Source organism: Lissotriton helveticus, chromosome 7 (genome assembly GCF_964261635.1).
Source record: "Lissotriton helveticus chromosome 7, aLisHel1.1, whole genome shotgun sequence".
NCBI classification, from domain to species: domain Eukaryota; kingdom Metazoa; phylum Chordata; class Amphibia; order Caudata; family Salamandridae; genus Lissotriton; species Lissotriton helveticus.
This window is the reverse complement of record NC_136068.1, coordinates 858,753,453-858,773,996: the sequence shown is the minus strand read 5'-3', so window position 1 is coordinate 858,773,996 and position 20,544 is coordinate 858,753,453. Positions and strand designations below refer to the sequence as shown.

The following is a 20,544-nucleotide window of genomic DNA, read 5'->3' as shown; positions in this document are numbered from 1 at the left end:
TGCTTCAGGTTAGAATGGAGACTTGTATTTGCTCCCAGGACAATTCAATGAGAAGTTTGCTTTATTGTGGAAATAATCTGATAAATCTAAATCGAATTCCAAGTGTAAACATAAAAAGCAAAGAAGGACTCAACCCCATTCTTTCACTCCATATCCAAAGAGAGGGCTCAAGGTCATCACAATGCCAGTTGGTCCACCTTGGGGTACCCTGCCACGGATCCATTTCCTCATCTAATCCTGGTGCACTTTGAATTTCTGTCACCCTCAGCGATGCCACAGCAGTTCAAGGCCATAAAGAGGCCATGCTGCAGATTTTAGCTACATTTCTAGCTCTTTCTGACACACCTTCAGGCTCCAAGGACCCGCAAAGGTCTCCAGTAGGGTTTCCATCAGCGGATTCTTCCCCGGCGCACTATGGCCCCTTAATAACAGGTCTTCTACATACTCCGATACATATGCCTACTCTGGCTCCAGGACTAGCATGTAACTTTTCTTTTCGATGCTGCTACCAGACCATCACTGCCAGAACAGAATCCACTGCTGATTCTGATATCTGAACCCAAAATGTCTTCAGCCCAATCCACTGATGTCATGCTATGAAATTGCTAGAGCGCAATCGATCATCATACAGCTTGACCCTGTACCAGTGTCTCTACCAGGGCGGCTGCTTCTGTAAAGGTTACAGTGTCTTTTTTGGCTCTGACAATGAACAAGGTACACTGCTATAGGGAATTGAGGGAGCAATAGGAATGGTGATCTTCCCATAGGAGAATAGGCAGGTGACCAGGCTTCAAAGCTCCCTACTCCACAGAGTCTGGTGGTTTAGGCTTCAATCACTACATTATTCCACATAACTCCTCTGGATAGGGAGTCCAAAGGGATTGACATTTTTCTTCTCAGCTATCATGGCACTGAAATTGGTGAATTTGATCTTTTTGTTGGTTCGCTATACGCATACCCTCTGAGATATTGCCATTTAGATGCTGGCTGTAGACCTGGAAGATCTCAAGACCTCTCTGGCTCAAACATTACATGATGGTCAAGACACAGCCAAATATGTAATTCATGCTTGTGTAGATACTACTGATTGCCTGTGCTCAGCCCCCAAGTGTGTATGTATTTCATTGGGTTTCTGGATACTTTCAAGCCTCTCTTATGGTTATGCTCTTTGATGACACATCTTTTTGGTGAAAAAGCTTCTTCAGCTCTGGAGCATGTTCAGGACAGTAGAACAACAATGTGCTCCCTGGATCTTTTGTTCTCTGCCAGGCATTTACCACGTCAGTTAAGAAAATTCAGAAGCTACTCCAGAGGGTTTTTATATGACAGGGGCAGTTGCCCAGCGGTTACAGCAGTAGTGATGTGGGTCTAGCAGGCAGTGTACATGCCAGCAGGGGCACCAGTATTCCCATAGCCCTTGTCCTGCGGCAACAATCACTAAGATGCCTATGTTTACCTTTAGTGGTGCACACTCATCCTGTGGGGGAAAGCAGGGTTTGATATTTCCTCCCAGGGTGGTGATCCACCACAGTCGACAAATGGGTCTTATACACTTTCAATATGGCAATGCCCTATCCTTTCTTTTTCCCCCACCAAATATTCCCTCCACATTCAAATGACTTTCAGACAAGCACCTCTCCATTCTGTTAGAAGAGGTGGTGGGTATTTCTCTCCAAAGGGGTTATTGAACGTTTCCCCTACTCGGAAAGAGGAGAGAACTTTTATTCTTGCTATTTTTTTCTGCAGAGAAAGCATGGATTCTCCAGCCAATATAGGCCCTTCGACCTCTGAATACTTTCCGGCAGATGAATGCATTCAGAATACTCCCCGAACCCTTGGAGACTATCCGAGAAAAGTGGGAGTCTGACATTGGGTTACTGGAGGAAGATGATTGGAGAAAGACCCTGCAGAGCCCCCGGGAAGTGGCCATTCGTGCAAGGTTTAAGTTGGTTCAGTTGCGCATCCTGCACCGCTCCTACACCCCCGCATGACACAATATCGCATTGGGTATGTGAATTCACAGTTCTGTCTGCGAGGCTGTGGTGAAGAGGGTATCTTCTTCCACATTTTGTGGGACTGTGCCGGGATCCGAGCGTATTGGTCCAGCTTGGCAGACATTATGTCCGAGGTGATTGGGGCGGAGGTCCCGATGGAGGCCCGATGGCACATTCTGGGAATGACAAGTGATACCACTTGGTCTAAATGGTATAAGATTTGGTTAGCATTAGCAAGCATGGTTGCCAAGCAAAATATAGCCAGTTTATGGGGTAGTGATATACTGCCGACTGTGGAAAAGTGGGGTCATGACTTAAACTGGTGCCAAAGGGCTGAAAGAGTGATATACAAAAGCAGGGGGCGTCCCAGGAAGTGGGAAAAGATATGGGGGGCGTGGAGAAGATACAGAGGGGAGGTGATGGATACTCAAACTGTTTCTGCGCTGAATTGATGGCGTGTACGGATTTAAGACTGATTGTACAGATCATGATGTTCGCATTGACTTTTGTGTATTTATTTGTCACCTGTATGTTCAACTACCATCAATTGCTATGTGCTATGTCATTGTCAACAGAGCCTGTTATCTTAATAAAAAGATTTCCCCCAAAAAATTCTGAATACTCACTCCAGAACAGGCCTCGGCTGCTCTGAGCTTTGAGGACTAAATGGGGCCTTTGGACCTGCAGAAGCCATATTTTCATATACCCATTCTGCAGTCCCACAGACATTAACTATAGTTCAAAGTCGGCCAGGAGCATTTCCAGTTTTCAGTGCTCCTCGTCGGCCAAACCAGCGCCCTTTGAGTGTTCATGAAACTGATGAAAGTGTTCGTGGCTCACCGTCGGAGTTTGGGGATACCAGTTTTCCCCTACATCGATGACTGACTGTTGAAGACTAAAAAAACAATTGAACCCACTCCACAGACACTCACCTGCGGAGCTAGTACTTTGTTTCTATTTTAAGCTGACAAACAAGTTGGAGGAATGCTCTTAATGGTGGATGCTCTACATAATGCATATTCCTCACTGTACTTTCACCTTCCTGTTCTTTGAAATGGCCTTTTTTTGTCCATTTAAAAAGGTCCAGTTTTAGAGATCCAGACACTTATATCAACCATTGTTGACAGGGGAGACACTCATTTCTGTAACTGTATGAAATCAGTGCAGAGCCCCACAGCTATCTAGGGATGCACTGGGCCGTCGCTGTAGAACGTTTCCGGATCCATTCTGGCCACTAGGGAGTATTTTAAAGTGGTTAGAATATGCACCAGAAAGCACGTTTCCAAAGTGACTTGTTCTTCACCAGATCACACATCATCACACATCACCATGCCACCGATGCCTATACCATATATATGTATTCATTCTCAGTAAATATAAAAATTGGAAGAGATGCAAGATAAACTGAAATGCGCTCTGTCATGACTCATCACAACGATATTTGTATTTTCACTTATCAGCAAGCGTGTTTCCTAGCTGATTTGAAAACCAAAAAACGATGTGGTGAGCCTGACGCTTAAAAACAAACAGATTCAAGTTACAATTCTGAAAGAGAGAGCGAAGAAGTGATAAATACAGATCTCCTGTCTGTGTCTTTTTTGCTCCCAATCTCAGCCTAAGGTTTTGTGTTGCCTTGGTGCTACGCAAAGGGGTGTAAAAACAAAGTGAGATTTATCAAGACATGCAAGGCCATCTTGCATGGCTCTGCATGGCTTGATAAATCTAGAGTTACTCAACGCAGCAGGGAAGCATTCCATGGGTGGAGCATGAGTGTTCTCATGGATTTTTGAGCATTCCCAGATTTTCCATTATTGGTGGCACTGGGAATGTGTCAAATGCTATGCCTCCCAAGTGAGGCCTTATAAGGAGAAATATCTTTATTTCTCCTTGTTCTTTTCTCTTTCTATCTTTGCTGCATTCTGCAGCACACGAAAAAAGGGGAAAAAGGGCTCTCCGGATTGTTTTTGTGCAGGAAGGTGTACCTCCGTGCACAAAAAAAATCTTACCTACAATACAGACACCCTCGCAACATAACGCTAAGGTGCCTGCATTGGCGCTAGGCTGCCAAAAGGGGGGCCAGAGCTAGGAAAGGGCAGGAATGCACCATGTAATGTTAAATGTGGTGTATTCCTCCCCTTTCTCTTTCATGCAGTGCAGCAAGATGGCTTGCTGTGATGAGCTGCATTAAGGATTGATAAATCTACCCCACCTATGTACTCATTTTGTCATCTTTCCTCGAAAGATACCTGTCCCCCACATGACAATTATTAATGCCTACTAAATTTCCTGTGAGAGCCCGCAGGTGCGTGATTTACAATCTCTCATCCAATGGATCTTTTTAAGCTAACTGAGAGGCCAAAGGAGTTTGCAATAGTAAAACAATTACACTTTTGTGAAGACCACTTGGTGACATAATAAGGGCCAAGAATCAGAGTTTGAATTTAGGTAATTTTATTACCAATTAATAATGAGTTCAGTATATATGCCTGTCAAGAGAATATTAAAAAAATACTGAATTACAGATAGCAAGCTGAAATATTGCAATAGGTTCAGTGTCAGTAGGATAAGATATAAAATAATCAAAGCCACAACAATACTGAAACTGAGAATTAGAAATAGGTGTTCCTCAAAGAAACTCCTACTCTCTCTCTTAAACATGAATACATTCTAAAGTCATCTAATCCAGGTTTTAAGTTAAGAATAAGGATGGTTTGTAGAGTGGGGTCTCAAGGAAATATGGAAATGCTGGAATGTGTTATCATAGTATAGGCTCCAGTAGAAGTCTTTTAGAATTGGAATTAGTGTTTAGCATGAAGCTTCACACTTTCAAGAATAAAGGAAGCCAAGAGGTCTGTACACCTCAAAGTCGAAGGAAATCTGCCCTCCTCTAATTGAATGAACACTAATTAAAACAGACAAACTTCAGCATCATTTGCATTTCTTCCCACCCCACCAGGGACCACTCAATGTTCTTCTCCCGGTGTGCATTTGCGAAATCACCTGCATTTCCCATCCCGCAGAACTTGGATAGTTACTGCAGCCTTGAGCATTCTCTATTCCTGATGTACGGTGAATAGGAGGCTTCATCTGCTCATTAGGTCTTCACATTTCTTGCCAAGTTACTTTTCTCTTGCCTTACTATCAGTAGACTAAAACATACAACAATACTCCCTTTCTCCATCTAATCAAATCAGGCATGAAGCTGCAAAAGAAAGAACACACTGACCAAGCAAAATACATTCCAAAATTAAGGCATTTAGTCTAACTATCTTTAACTAAACATTTAAATGTGCACTTCAAATACATAGTTACACTTGTGCATATGCAACTCCAGAACAAATGCAAATGTCAGTAAAAACATACATGATTACACTTTTAAATATGACTTTCAGAATATATGCAAATGTAACAAAGTATACATGCGAATGTGAATACAGAATTAATTATCATGTTTAAACTGCACAATAGTACACACGTTTATAAGGCTTCAATTTCTCAATAGTTACATTTCATTAATGCATTTAAACATTCACACATGTTAAATATTATTAAAAGTACACAGTAAATATACTACCAAAATAAATGTGAAATTGCACAATGATACCGTATAAAGGATGGAGTCTATATAGCGTTATTTCACTTGTTGAAATACCCACCAAACATAATCAGAAATATACTCCTGTAGGGGACATCATATGGTATACTCTTGCTGCTGGGAGCACATGGAAGGAGACAACATGTCCCGTAAGCACAAAAAAAGAGGCAGGTCCGTCTTGACTCATATTTGCCAAGAGAAGGATGGCCTGGGCAACCCCTCTTTTTTTTCTGACTGAATCTGCCACAGCTTGTGAACCTTTAAGGTTTTCAAGCAAATATAAAGTTGTCACTTTTTTGTCTTTGTTGCCCTTTTCTCACATTGATACATTTCATTATATGACCAAGATAGAATGATTAAATGTACCAAGTCAGTTGAGTATTTATGATACAACGGTAGAGGAAAGGATTGAACTTTATTGTTGTGTCCTATTTGGTTAGACCCTACTCACTCTATTAAAGCAAATATTTGAGTTGCTGTAATGGGTAAGACGAATGCAGCAGAGAATTTACAGGGCATGGCCAAAATAAAAACTATTGGTTAAACACACAGCTAAAACTTTTGCTTTAAAAAGTCTGATCTTTTTTAAATCAAGAAAGAATGCCAAAGAAGCAGTTCCAATGGTTGCCACGCTATTAGGGTATTTAAAGAAAGGGCAGTAAACTCACAAATTAAGAATTACTCTACTACAGCTGCAATAGAAGCTTCTAGTATTTCCAAATCGAATCCCTCGCCTAGAGTCAATCCTTCAACCTTGCCATTCAGAGTATAAGTTCACCTAGAGACGAATATAATTTATGATATATTTTTGCAATTAGTGAATCTAGAGGAGGATCCAAAAGTTGGTACTAATATCCACGCAGTTGCTAAAGACTAGAATTTTACTGGCACTAATGAAACGGCAAAAGAGGGAGTATAATACATATAATTGAGGTACTTAGATTGGAAATCAATGAGTTAAACAATGTGTTGCAGTGTTTAGCTAATAAGATACAGGAGGCAAAGGTGAAGGGTCTCTAAAAATGACATATGTGGGGACAATCTTGGTTTAATCAAACAAATACATTATGAGAAAACATCTCCTCCTACCCACCTGAAACCCAATCACTATCAGGCTATGCCTGGCTAAAAGGTCACCAGTGAAAATAGAAATAAAATGCAAAACAACTGGCCCAGAGATCCAATGTGGAAGAGCATGCTTATAAATCAATCTCAAGCAGGGCTAATATTGGCCAATATTCGAGATTAGAAGCAATTGTCTAAATACAGATGGTGTTGATAAGGCAGGATATGGAACCGAGGGATCTCTGAGGAATCACATTACTGTCACTGCACGTATGCAATTATCACCTGCAAAAAGGTGATGTCATGTGTATGAGAAAGGTTCCTAATTTATTACCATCTTCCAGGGAAGACGATAACTCATTGAAAAATAAGGTGATCCACTAGGTCTATAACATTTGTAATTGTTACCTAATAGTTTGTTCTGATATTGTAGCATGTATGTTTTATTCCTGCTCAACTAAATTCTATGGCTAAAATAATTTTTTTTAAGAAAGGAAGAATATGCAAAGGGGCTTGTGTCACTGGACCTTTGCACAATTCCAAGCTCTGGTTTCCTAATACAATTTAAAAGTAATCCTTAAGAGCCAGTGATGCAACATAATCCTCCTACTGGGATATCATTGAAATCTATCATTGGAATCCATTAAAAACGCTACTTTCCACGAGTCTCTGACTTGATTGACACAAGGATAGCGTTGAGGTAGTGGGGGTGGGGCACATGATATGAAGCCTAATTTCGGTTTTATTAAACAGGCAAAATTACAAAGGAATCTAACAACATGGGGCAGGACTATGGTCGCAACCTAATAATCATACAAGAAAATGGGGAATGAATGTGTCACACTTGCTGAAAAAGACACAGCCCACTTACATATATTATCATGGAATATTGCGGGGTTGAATGCAAAGCTAAATTACCCTAGCTGGGGCAGCTTTATAAATAATTTTTACATATGTTTTTTTCAAGACGCTTGGGCTCCTGTTCCAGTTTATATAGCTGTTTACACTACAGTGTAGAGGCAATAACATCAAGTGCTGTAGACCCTCAGGGGGGTAATTTGGGAAAGAAATGTGCTCCATAAATTGGTCTATAATGGAGCTTAATGTCAGATTACCTGTTATTTTAAATTTAATAATCACTTCCACAAATGGTATCTTGCTGAAACTTTATAAAATATATAACCGGAGGACTCCCAAGAACAATGACTCACCAATTATGCATAATAGCCACTTGAAACAAAATATTGTCAACTCTCGTATACTAGTTGTGGGGGATTTTAATGTGATTTATAAACGCTATGATATAGTGTTTACCCTTACAGATTTGGAGGAAAAGGACCAAGTATTTCAATCGTTGAGGCTACCTGAATCAAAAACTGGACAGTCCTTGACCTGCAGATGGCAGTTTTGACCATGACCATCGGACTCAGATCTTGAAATCGGTAAACTAATTTGGCTGCCAAAGGGGCACACACATTCAAACAAGATCATTGTAGCAGTAGAATATAGTATATTGTACTTTATCTTTGCTTAGGGTCTGCTCTGGAGGACATGGTAATATTCGAAAAAAGCAACAAGACCAAAGCGCTCTTTTTCAACTTTGAAATGTGCTCTGCTACAAGACCCGATGGCTCATTTTCATATAGCAGCTCCCTTGTCTATAGTTACTAACAATAGACGTGTAATAAGTGGGCCCATATACAGCAAAATGCAGAGATACTGGCAAAATGAACAGTACTTTCCACATTAAATCGATATGAATCATCATTTATGTGTGACCTCTTTTCAATTTGAGATATTCATAACCAATTATTTGAATCCTTACGTGCCCCTTTTTATAAAGAATGAAAACCATTTGTTTTTAAAAAGGAACAATCACCATGGTTTAATAAATATTGCAGGCATGCTAATTCTGTGCTCAGGCTGCAATTAAATGTCAAAATAGGGCCCGATTGGTGAGACTAGAAGCAAACATAATTCTGACCAAGTAGTATGTAAAATGAGTTGGCACGAAGCTAATGGGCAGGACGTTCTTGAAGTATTAAAAAAGAATGACAATAGGTCTCTTTGGGACATGGTAACTTATGGTAGCCTGCACGAAAATAGCTGTGGAGAATGTTTCATTCGCCCCTCATTTGGGTTAAGCATGTCTGATCTTGTGAAGTATTTGGATAGCAATGAGTATATGGAATTCCCAAGGCAAGCTACACTTTCAGCCATTGGTAGCTGGAAATCTGGGAAGGACCCTGGTACCGATAAAATACCTGAAGACTGCGTCCTGTCAAAATCTTTTATATGTTTTTTTTCAAATGCCATCTTAGCTGGGGCTGATATCCTAAACACATCGAAGGGAGAACAGATAACCCCATTTATAACAAAGGGAACTGGGACAATCCTGGAAATTATGAACCTATTTGAAAAATCTTCTGCATCCAAATTCTTGTTATATTACTCACATCATGTCAGACTTGCAAGCAGGATTCAGACCAAAGGTCAGTATAATTGATCAGGTGTTTCAATTTGTGTGGTAATACACTGGAAATTTGTTGTTTGCAACAGAAACAACTTTACATGGCCTTCGTAGATCTGCCAGCAGCATTGGACCTGATCCTTAGAATTAAGTTACGGGAAGAAATTGAGCAAATTGATGTGGTGGAAAATGTACTGAATATAATGAAATACCTAAACATTTAGATGATTATGACAATGAGTTTCCAAAACTAGATTTGCATAAGATATCCATGTTGTTGTGCACAGGTAATACATTAGTAATTTCTAAAACACTATTGGGCTTCAGACCCTATTAAATAATTTTATACATTTCCTATCTCTACTATCTTCTGCAGTCAACACGGTTTAAAAACTAATGCATTGAAAATCAAATACATGGGGTTAACCCCACACAGATGATTTAGGGGTATATAATAGATGGGGGATTCAGATCTAGTACTTGCAGTGAATTTTGACTGCCTGTGTGTGAAGTTGGCAAACAGATTATTATGGATATCACAAATTGTGAAAAGCTCAACATAGACGGCAGCATCAGTTTTAAAACTATTTAAATCTATTACAACTAAGTCTGTATTACCTGCTGTACAAATGTACTAAGCAAAAGCCACTGGCACAGCTTTATGTGATGCTGAAATGAGGGAAATTCGCTATGTTACAAGTTTATCTGGGGTAGAAAATGAATTCATTAGATCACTAGCCAATCTCAAACCACTTCTATATTTGCTGCAAATGTGGTACACTGTAGATTTGGCAACTACACGAATTCAATAAATCGCGTCTTTTACCATGGTAAAATTATTTGAGACTCTAGCTTTTTACCCAAAGGTTAAAAGAGGCATGAGGGACCCTGTCACGATTTCTAGAGGTGCAGTAAAAATTCTAAAAATGAAATATTGGTCTCAGGCATAATTGACTATTTTCTTCATTTTAATTTTTTTTAAGTTTGAGACCTTCCTGGATGATATTACGCCACCTGGAGCCAAACACTTGCATTTGAAATTACGACCTTGAATACTACCAAAAATAGTTTTTGCTGTGATGATAATTTAAATTCTTGCGTATTGCCACCTACTGAGAAAATGGATCATCCCAATTTGCAACTTAGGAATAGTACAATACCGTATTGCACTAAGGATATTGAAATCAGACACTAATGGTCTTCCAGTATTTGTATTGTCAAGGGTTCTACATTTGTCTTGCTGTTTGAGAAGGAAACTGAACAATAAGCAAGAGTGATTATGGTAGCATTTTAAGTTACAGTGGATAAATATTATCCAACCTTTTAACTGTTTTTACATATTTGCAAAAATGTGATTGTTCCTCTACATGTTTTCATTGGAATTGAGTGTTATATGGGTGCTTTGTCCCGAAATAAACATCTACATTCATGTGCGACTCCTGGAGGAATATGCCTAGGTTTGGTGTATATTTCTGACTGGTACAAAAGGGGGTGGTGATGGACGGAGCATCCGAATCAATCAAACACTCACACCCAGTCAAAAGATCTGGGTTTAATCCATCACCGTTCTTTAGCCCACTCTGCCACACCAGTTCAGACATGGCTATATGCAAATCAGTCTGACCCTGTGCCTCATGAGAACAGTCCAGCCCGAACTGCCAAGCCAGAAGCCGGTCCTGGGAAGCTTGATTCCGGTCCAGAGAAGACATGGCTTGGCAGTTCGGGCTGGGCTGTTCCCATGAGGCACAGGGTCAGACTGATTTGCATATGGCCATGTCTGAACTGAGGTGGCGGAGTGAGCTAAAGAACGGTGATGGATTAAACCCAGATCAGTTGACTGGGGTGAGTGTTTGTATTATCAATGCTCCGTCCATCACCACCTTTGGTTTTTCTTTGTTCGCCCTAAGTTGGCATGGTATGCTCAGACGTGAGTCCCTTGCTCACTTTGCCTCTGGAGTCAAGCAAGCCCGGCTGAAGACGGCTGTAATGTCAGAAACCGGTCCTGGGAAGCTTGATTCCGGTCCAGGGAAGACATGGCTTGGCAGTTCGGGCTGGACTGTTCCCATGAGGCACAGGGTCAGACTGATTTGCATATGGCCATGTCTGAACTGGGGTGGCGGAGTGAGCTAAAGAACGGTGATGGATTAAACCCAGATCAGTTGACTGGGGGTGAGTGTTTGTATTGTCAAAGCTCCGTCCATCACCACCTTTGGTATATTTCTGACTACCATGTAATGCACAATATAATTCGGGATGTGTTTCCGCAATCCCCCTTAGTAACAGATTCCAAGGTGTACATTGACATTCTTGGCTAATTCCAAGGTAATCCCATACAAAAGTATGTTTTTATGTGTAGATAAAGCAATTACTAATTTGGTTTTGATAATTCTGTTGCATAGGAACATTTAAATTGCTAAATATTTTTTTGTTCTCCCTGATGAAAATAGTTTTGCCATTGTGAAATCCCTCCCTTTAGACCCTTTGCAGTTCTGGAGATGCTCAGTCCCCATTTCCCTCTTGAATGGGAATTTCCTCCTGCTCTTAAGGGAGACAACTGGGACTGTAGGCTGGGAATGTGACTGTTAAAGTTTATGAATACTCACAACCTCTAAATATGGCAGTGTTCACTTATTTAGGTAGGTATCTCTATCCTGGAACACTCACAAACCACCCATGAAGGCAGATTTTCTCACATGTAAAATGGGACCATATGTGAGTGGTTACATATCAGTAAATTATTTACAAGTGTAAATGTCTATTATATATATAGTACTTTTGAGTTTCCGCACATATCTTACGATATAGCTCAACCTAAGTCTTATTTGTTAGACCTTTCATCCTTGGTGTGGTATTCCCCTCAAATCTTTTGCTTCTCTCTTCCTATTTGCAGAATTTGTTTTTGTTCACTTTACCACTTCTAACGAGCTTGTTCTCTCTCCTTCAAACCTGGTTTAATCAGCTTCCACCTAATTGTCACATTTATATACTGGTGCGTCCCTAGTAAATAGTACTAAATGTACCTGGGACCTATAATTTAAATACTACTAGTGGGTGTGCAGCACTCATTAAACCACCCACCAAAGCAGCCTTTTAAGACAAATCTTAGGCCTGCCACTGCAGCCTGTAGTTTGGTTTTGAACTGCCATTTTGACATGGCAAAATAACCCTTTTGCCAGGCCTAAACGTTTTTGTTTTGATTCTTATCAGTCACCCCTAAGGCGGACCCTAAATTATCATAGGGCAGGGTGCATTGTATTTAAAACGTAGGACATCTGTACTTAAGTTTATATGACCTGGCAGTGAAAAACTCCTTAAGTCAATTTTCACTGTTGTAAGGCCTATCTCTTCCATTGACCAACACCGGTTTACCAGTTTACATTTAATAAGTGAGAACTTTGGATTGGGAGCGGATAGAGATACACTTAAATGAATTGTAATTTAAAATACTCTTTAATCATAAAGTTGGATTTTAAGTCACAATTCTGAAAATGCCACTTTAAGAAAGTTAGCATTTTCTTGTCCTAAACATTTGTGCTTTCTGCCAATGCCCTGGGTCACATGACTGTGAATGGCTCTGCTGTTTGGCTTTCTGAATTTCACCTACACAGCGACACAAAAGTTGCTTAAGATCTTGGCAGAGGCTGAGTCAAAGATACATGCCAATGATTGTTAGACCAGTACAACTTACATGTCTCTTCAGAGTCCACATTTCTTCGCAACCGGTTCTGAAATGTTAGGCAGAAGCATTACTTTGAAGCTATTACAACACTAAACTTCGATCTTTGGTCCAAGTCTTGTTCTAAAGACTGCTCATGCCAATCTCCTGCTGGTTCACCTGTCTAAAAGGAGGTCAGAATCCTGCCAGAGAATCCTAATCATCCCTATTGTAGCTGTACTTCCATTCAGTAGGAAGAAAATCCTGGACCAGAGGATGCTGTAACCAACTGGTAGAATGCCAGTTCAGCAGTTTGTAATGACATGTATTGTGGGACTGGGAACTGGTATGTGAGAACCTCCATTCAACAGAAGAGAGTGAATTGTGGATTGGAGTAATTGGGCATGCCCAGCAGAATTTGCCAAGAGGCCTAGAGACAAGGAAGAACAATAATTAAGCAGGAAACTATCAAAACTGAGAACATTACTTTAACGGATATTATGCATTTGGTTCATAGAAGTGCAGGAAATTGTGGGAATATAAATATATCAATATATATATATATATATACATTTATATCAAATATAATCCCAAGATTATGGGATTTGTTGATGCGAGAGGGTGTGCAAAAGGAGTTAGAATGATAAAGGCTGGAAGAGGTGATAGTTGAAAAAAAGGGTGAAATTATGCACTACTACAATTTCACAATTTACTAAATAGTTTCATTAAATGTGTAACTAGATAGTCAATTATGTGGCGTTGTTTAAAATTACAGACGTGATCAATATTATTATATTCCAAATGCAGCTCCATTTGTTGGAGCCTGCCACTTAGTTTTGACTTCCTTTTCCTTTTTAAATTAGTTCAAATATTCTACATGTATAATACGTTATAGGTAATGCCGAATAATTCTTGGTGCAGATTCTAAGGATGTAATTTACAGAGGCCAGCATGCATTTGGAATGCCCACTCATAATATCCAATACCGAACATTTAAGAAAATACTAAATTACACTTTACCCCTCATTGAGAGCTCTAGCCTTTTCCAAGTCCTGGATCACGTTCAAAAGCACTTTGATCTTCTCTTGGTTGGAATTGAGTGATTCCTCTATGGTTTTCATTTTGCCCTTGAGTGTGCATACTTCACCTGGTGCAAGGTTTATTTGGCTGATTTGTATAATCTCTTTCCCGGTGTTGAGAGTACTTGTGTTTCCTGAAAAGTGGGGCTTGATATTAACTCCTCTCTCAGTGTTTTGAAGGCATGGGCCTTCAGAGGTCCCCACAGAGTCCTGTTTGTCTCTTTCACATTTGGAATCTGACTGTGATGTTTGAGCTGAGTTTTGATTTTCGTCGTTGGCTGGGAATGAAACTTGTGCTAGATTGTCACTGACTAATGTCCTATTAAGAGTCTTTGTCATGGATTGTGTGGACTGATGTTGGTCTGCGTGGGAGCATTTCAATGAGGTTTTGAGTGCTGGATTGAGTGAGGTTGTAGTTCTCTTAATGTCTGAATGTTTATTTGGAAGGGATATTTCTGGCCCATTTTTAAGAGCGTCACAAAAATCACTCTTTAAGTTTCTTCGATTGCAATGACTATTGTGATGACTGTGCTCTTCCTTTTTACTTGATTGACACCTACCAACAAAAGAAAGAATAGATTTGGGATCTATGGACTTTTCTGTAGTGCAAATGGAAGCGTCGGTGTGTTGTGATGCATTTTGGTAATGGTGGTGACTTGTCTCATATGATTCCGATGGTTTCTCAAGAGTCAAAAACTTTGTGAGCTCGTGGCAGATATTTACCGGTCCTTTGTCATGTGCCTTTCGTGCCTTTCTTTTGAATTTAAGGGCTTTTTTGGACGTTTTAGTGGCATCATCGGAATGCTTTGCTAGCTCGGATGTCGTGGTGTTGTCTGGTTCACAAAGATTTCCATTAACCTGGAAACAGCCCTTGGGCTCCAAAGACACTTCTTTAAATGGTTTGCTTGTCATGAGTATTTTCTTTCTGAAGATTGGAAAGTGCTTTCTGAGGCTTGGAGACGTCTGTATAGCAATATTCCGAAGTGCTCGTTTTGATCGCGGGAAGGATATTGTGCAAGTTGACAAATTGTACAGCCCAGGCCTTATTGCCTTTCCATTCAGCGTTGAAGTGGCGTTCACGGGCTTAGCATCCAATCCATTTGCGCCAGTTTGTTTTCTGTTTGTGCCATCGTCTTTAAAACGCACTTGCTGCGATTTATTTCGACCGTGAGCTTGTTGCCTCAGGAAATCAATGGAATCGAGGCTGTTTCTTTTCAGTAAACCCTGCTGCACATTTGTGATTTGCTTTTCCATTGAGACATTGGCCAATGTTTTAAGACACTGGGTTTCCTTCCGACCCATTATAATGGAAGAATGATACTACCATGTGAATAGAAGAGCCTTGCGTTTGTCTCGATACAAACTGTTGTTTCCATGTTTTATGCCTGTAAGCAGTAGATGAGATCTATATTTTATATATAAACAAAACAGTCTTGGAAAGAAATCGCTTCATATTTAATTTAAGTAAGATGACGAGTGATTAGATTTTTTTGACCATTTAAAATTCTTTAACACATTTAAAATAGTTTAATGTTATCAAACTTGGAGAAAAAAATAACATAGCATAAGTATTGGTTCCCAGTATATTAGAGTGCACTATCTGCAGCTAGGTACTCACTGCCATGTTTGTTTGCCATTGATTAAAAGAACAGAGGCATCAGCATCTACTCGTTTTAAGGCATTTGATTTAGCAACTATGCCTAAACAGTCTCGTGAGTACTTTAACTTGTGCATTACAGCCTGCAATACTTATATATTTCTTGATTGCCTGAGATTTAGCTATGACATGACAAAATAACTTTTGACTTGTCGCTTGTGCACCTTTACTGAAAATACATATTTGTGAATAAGGAACAAAAACAACTCTGGGACCATTTTCCTTCGCCTTGGAATTGGAGTTGGTGTGAGGCTTCTAAATAATCAATCAGGGGGGGTATTTCAAGGTTTACATTTTGGGTGATTGGAACAGAGAGCCAGATCATTCTTCCTAGCAGAATTGCGTTAAACAGGATGTGCCTGGAGTGGTTGTTTTTGGACACTCTTTGCTTGTGTTGATGTAGATTTAACTGTATCCTGCCTGATGAAGATTTCGATTCCAAGGAAAAGAGCTTCATGTTCGCTCTTTGGAGAAAAGTCCATTCATTTACTTTTTCCACAGATTGGCATCCACATATTTCCCTAAGAGGTAAACAGAAAACAATTACTGTTGAGCACACTTGAATAATGTAAAGGAACAGCTCTTATGGGACAAAGTCTAATATAATTGTTAAGTACTGGTTTTGAAGAAGAGCTAGTTTATTTATAGAGTGAAGGTAAATGTAGCACATATATTGGACTTTTTTCTGAAGTTTTTAAAGGGAATCAAATCACCTACAAATCATGGAAGGTAAAGTGCTTACTCGAGCGATACGTGTTGAATAGGAGGGTATGAAATTTCCTCAGAAACATCAATTCTCCGCCAAAACGAAAATCCAACTGAACATTGGCAAGCAAACACTGACAAAGTCAAAAGGTCGCCCTGTAAAAACTCTTAGCATTGCCAATGCTAGATGGCCTCTATGCGGATGTGTGTTGGCCTTTTTTGAATGCATTTTTTATTGCTTTAAAAAAAATCCATTTAAGAGGGCTACAGCAGATGTGTGCACATTCGAAAACAGGGAGATTCAAATATTCCTAGGACCGACAAACACCAGAATGGGGAGGCAGACGATGGAATCAGGAGCAGTAACATGAGGTAGATGAAAAAGCCACCCAGCCATGAATAAAGGGCTCACCCAAAGCCACCTCTATGTTTGTAATAAGTCTTTGACAACACACAGCTAAAGCTGTTCGTAGGTGAGACATAAAAAGGAAAACATGCAAAAAGGAGAAACTAATTTTCACAATGGCTATTTTGTCATCTATTGATCAACAACCCTCTGACCAAACAATGGCAACAGCAATAGGTCTGGTCTGGTTTAAAGGGAATGTTGTCAGGTAATGTGAAGCAAGTAAAAAGAAAATACCTGACGACTCTGCATTAACTATGCACTAAAACTAATTAAATTACTTTCCTACTTTGTGAAAACATTTGAAAGTTTAACTAATGTTATCTTGCAAACATTTATTTCACTGGTAAATAATAACTGTAATACATTGGGTTACTTGTTGAGGAGGGTGAAACCCTTCTCAAGGACCAACACCAATTCCTCGAAGGGTGAAGTCACAAGCAAACCCTAAATTAATATGTGCTCAACCCTCGGTAGCTTGGCACAAAGCAGTCAGGCTAAACTCAGAGGCAAATCCCACCACAAAAGGATCCCACACCAGTTTTAAAAATGAGAGTCATTTTTTAATAAATAACAAAAGATCAAAATGACAACAATCCAATCAGTAGAACCGAAGAACCACAGGGTTAACATTTGCAGAGAAAATAGTGGCAAAAAGCACAAAGCCCCAAATGTGGATATCTGGACGCATCAGACTGGAGCAAGCAAAGTCACAAGTTCATGCCGACCGCGATGGAGCATGGGCCACTGCAGGGACCCAGTTAGGTCTGCTGAGCAAAGTACCCTAGGTCCTGGTTGCAGAGCTTTGTGAGGTTCTACACATAGGCGGTGTTGTGCAGCCGAGGCGATGTGTCGGTTCCAAGTTTCTGTGGAGCTGCAATGCTAGGTCCTATTTAGTCATCGAGGAACACGCTGATGAGGGCATGCAATGCGAAGTTTGGTGTTGTGCATGCATTGTGCCTTCTAGGCATTGCATCGGTTCCAAGGATTAGCTTTGCAACTCAAAGCCGAGGAGTTGTATTGGTCTTGCTGGGTCCATTGATGGGCTGGCAGAGCACCTTCAGGCCCACTTCCAAGATTCCTGGGCTGCGGTGGCAGGGTCGAACTCACAGATTGCAGAGTCCAGGTGCTGGGTTCAAGGTTGTTGGAGCCTTCTGTCTTTGAGGCTGAAGTCAGGAGGCCAGCCAACTTGCCCTTGGAGTCACAGTGGGGTCCTGGGTTCTACAGATGCAGGTCCAGTCCTTCTCACTCAGGCAAGAGGGCTTGCTCAGGCAAGAGGGCAGCAGGCAGGTAGATTGGCACAGCAGGGCAGCAGTTCCTTCAGATCAGTGGTCCAGCAGTGTAGCAGTCCGACTTGATGGCAGAGTATACACAGGTCCAGAGGTGTACTGAACAGGTGGTGTCTGGGGTCCAGTTTTTATTTATACCTGGGGTCCTTCTTCTGGAAGGTGGGAGAACCTTCCAGAGGCTTCCCTTTGAAGTCCCCATAAATACTGAATTCCCCGCCCCAGCTCTAGACTAACTACAGAGGGTATGCATCTTTTTGTGTGGAGGCAGCACACAGCCATATTTAAGTGTAAGTAGGGCTGTGCCCAGCTCCGCCCTCCCATCCTGCCAGTGGTGGCCCTTCCAGACACACCTAAGCTCTCTATTGTGTGTAGCTTTCTAGGAGGTATACAAAAAGCTGAGCTGTCAGCTACACCCAGTCATGTGACCCAGGGACAGGCTACATGTACTAAATGGCTACGGCAGGAAAATGACAACTTTCTAAAAGCGTCATTTTCAAAACTGTAATTTGAAATACGACTTTACCATAAGAGAGTATTTTTCCTCACAGTTTCAAAAGACACCAAACATGATCTGGTTACCTGTTTCCATCTGGAAATTACAGATTATTGAATGTAATAAGGTAACTCCAATGCTAGCTTATGGTAGAGGTAAGCCTTGCAGCAGTGAAAAACAAATTTGAGGGTTTTCACTAGGGGTGGGTGGAAGTCGCGAAAGGGACTATCGCGGAGAGGCACGGAGATTGCACCAATCTCCGTACCTCTCCGCGATATTTCCGTTTCGCGAGCCCGCCCGCGAGACCGCCCACCTCCTGCCCGCCTTGTAAATTAAAATTAAAGGCTAAATATAAGTTTAAATCAAACTTACCTTGTTGCGCCCGCAATCTTCTCCTTCCCGGCTTCATCTTTGGAAACTGCGCATGTGCGCGAGCCTGCACATGCGCAGTCACTGCACATGCGAAGGCTCCCGCGCATGAGCAGTTTCCAAAGATGAAGCTGGGAAGAAGATGATTGCGGGCGCAATAAGGTAAGATTGATTTAAACTTATATTTAGCCTTTGAATTTAATTTACAAGGTGGGCGGGAAGCGGGAGGCAGGTGGCCAGGAAGCGGGTGGCGGGCGGGCGGCCAACTTCCGTTCCGCACGCGAATGGGTGGAAATTTGACCCGTTTTTCCGCCTTCTTTGTGGAAGGCGGAAAGTGCACATTTCTGCCCATTCCGTGGGTGGAACGGAAATGTCGGCCCACCCCTAGATTTCACTACCAAGACATATGAAATTCAAAGTGAAGGTCCTACTTTTAACATACAATTCACCCTGCCTTCTGGGCTATCTAGGGCCAATGCGAGTTGAGTGCCAGGTGATAGTGGGTTAATTGCAGTATCAAAATTGTAAAGGACCGAGGCAGGTGAGAATGAATATGAATAATTAAAATAATACCTACCCCAGCACATTTGTGGTTGTTACACGGTGTGTGGGAGAAAATGTATGACCAGCATCTAATCCTGATGTGCCAGAGTATCTTTGTGATTGATCCAGGTCCCAGCGATGCCAGTAAAAGGTAGTTGAGAGCTATGAGAGTCACTAAAGTGGGCAGTAAAAAAGGAGTTCTGTCCAAATTCTGGAAACCGTCGGGTGGTGGAGTTTTTTCTTGTGTGCGGCTTGCCTTCGGTAAGTTGGTGAGCACGAGCGAGATTTGGCATCCCCTAGTATGATTTTCAGTCGCTAGCAGGGTTCCCGGGGAAATTACCCCAACGTGGGCAGTCGTGGCCAGAACGCTGCTGCTCAAAAAGAAAATCTACTCGAGCTACAACAAACTCAACAAGAGAAGTAGCGTTCTCTGGTGCACAGCATGGTGCTGTTCGCTCTGATTTCTCAGTGTGGAACGAGCTCCCAGCACTAAAAATCAGCACAACATGCCCAATCCACCCCTTTGCATAACTCCATGGAATGTTGCAAAGTTTTCATGTAGCTCCATTGAATTCTGTGGAGTGAAACCCTGCAAGTTCCATCCACCCCTAGTATTTTGTAAGTAGAGTGAAACTGAAAATTCACTATTGCTTATGTCGATAATTATAGTTGGGCGATTTGTAGTTGCTTTGACTGACTGGCGATTAACAGAGAATCGAGATATGTTAGTGTGGATGTGGAGCCATGTGATGTGCGGTAGTGGTTAGTGTGAATGATTGTAAAGGGTAGAGGTTTTAAGAGTACCTTATTCATTCAACTTCAGAATGGCTTGTAATACTTTTATGTGAGAATTGTATTGTAAAACGAATGGTTTGGCATAGCTTTTTTACAAATACTTTGCAGCGGAAGAACCCCACTGAACCCAACTTAAGAATGTCAGGACGGCTTACTTCACTCTCGCCCAGTGTAGTTTGAAATGCATATTTTCCTTTATTAATGTAATACATTCTGAACACATGCTGGTCTAAATACAAAGGTGCCAAGAGTAAATACAAAGGAAAACCATGAAAATAGCACAGCAACTCCGATTTCCCAGCAATATAAATCAAAGGAGTCCATCATCTCTCAGACTTTAATTAATGCTCTCTGATTTATTACTCTGAAAATGATGAGCGTGATTTATTTTCGGATGGTTGAAGTGACTGTCTAGAGTCCTTTAATTAA

At 41.0% G+C, this 20,544-nt stretch overlaps 2 protein-coding genes across 3 annotated transcripts in view; one reads left to right on the top strand and one right to left on the bottom strand.

Moving 5' to 3' along the window:
- The window catches only part of INSYN2B (inhibitory synaptic factor family member 2B), a 90,951-nt gene extending 75,670 nt beyond the window's left edge, over nucleotides 1–15,281 (bottom strand). Inside the window, exon 1 of the mRNA XM_078653375.1 lies at nucleotides 13,800–15,281. Within this exon, the coding sequence (XP_078509501.1) occupies nucleotides 13,800–15,160 (1,361 nt within the window). The 5' untranslated portion in view covers nucleotides 15,161–15,281. The remainder of the gene's footprint in view (nucleotides 1–13,799) is intronic.
- DOCK2 (dedicator of cytokinesis 2) overlaps nucleotides 1–20,544 on the top strand; it is a 2,042,522-nt gene that overhangs the window by 1,190,546 nt on the left and 831,432 nt on the right. The window lies entirely within an intron of this gene.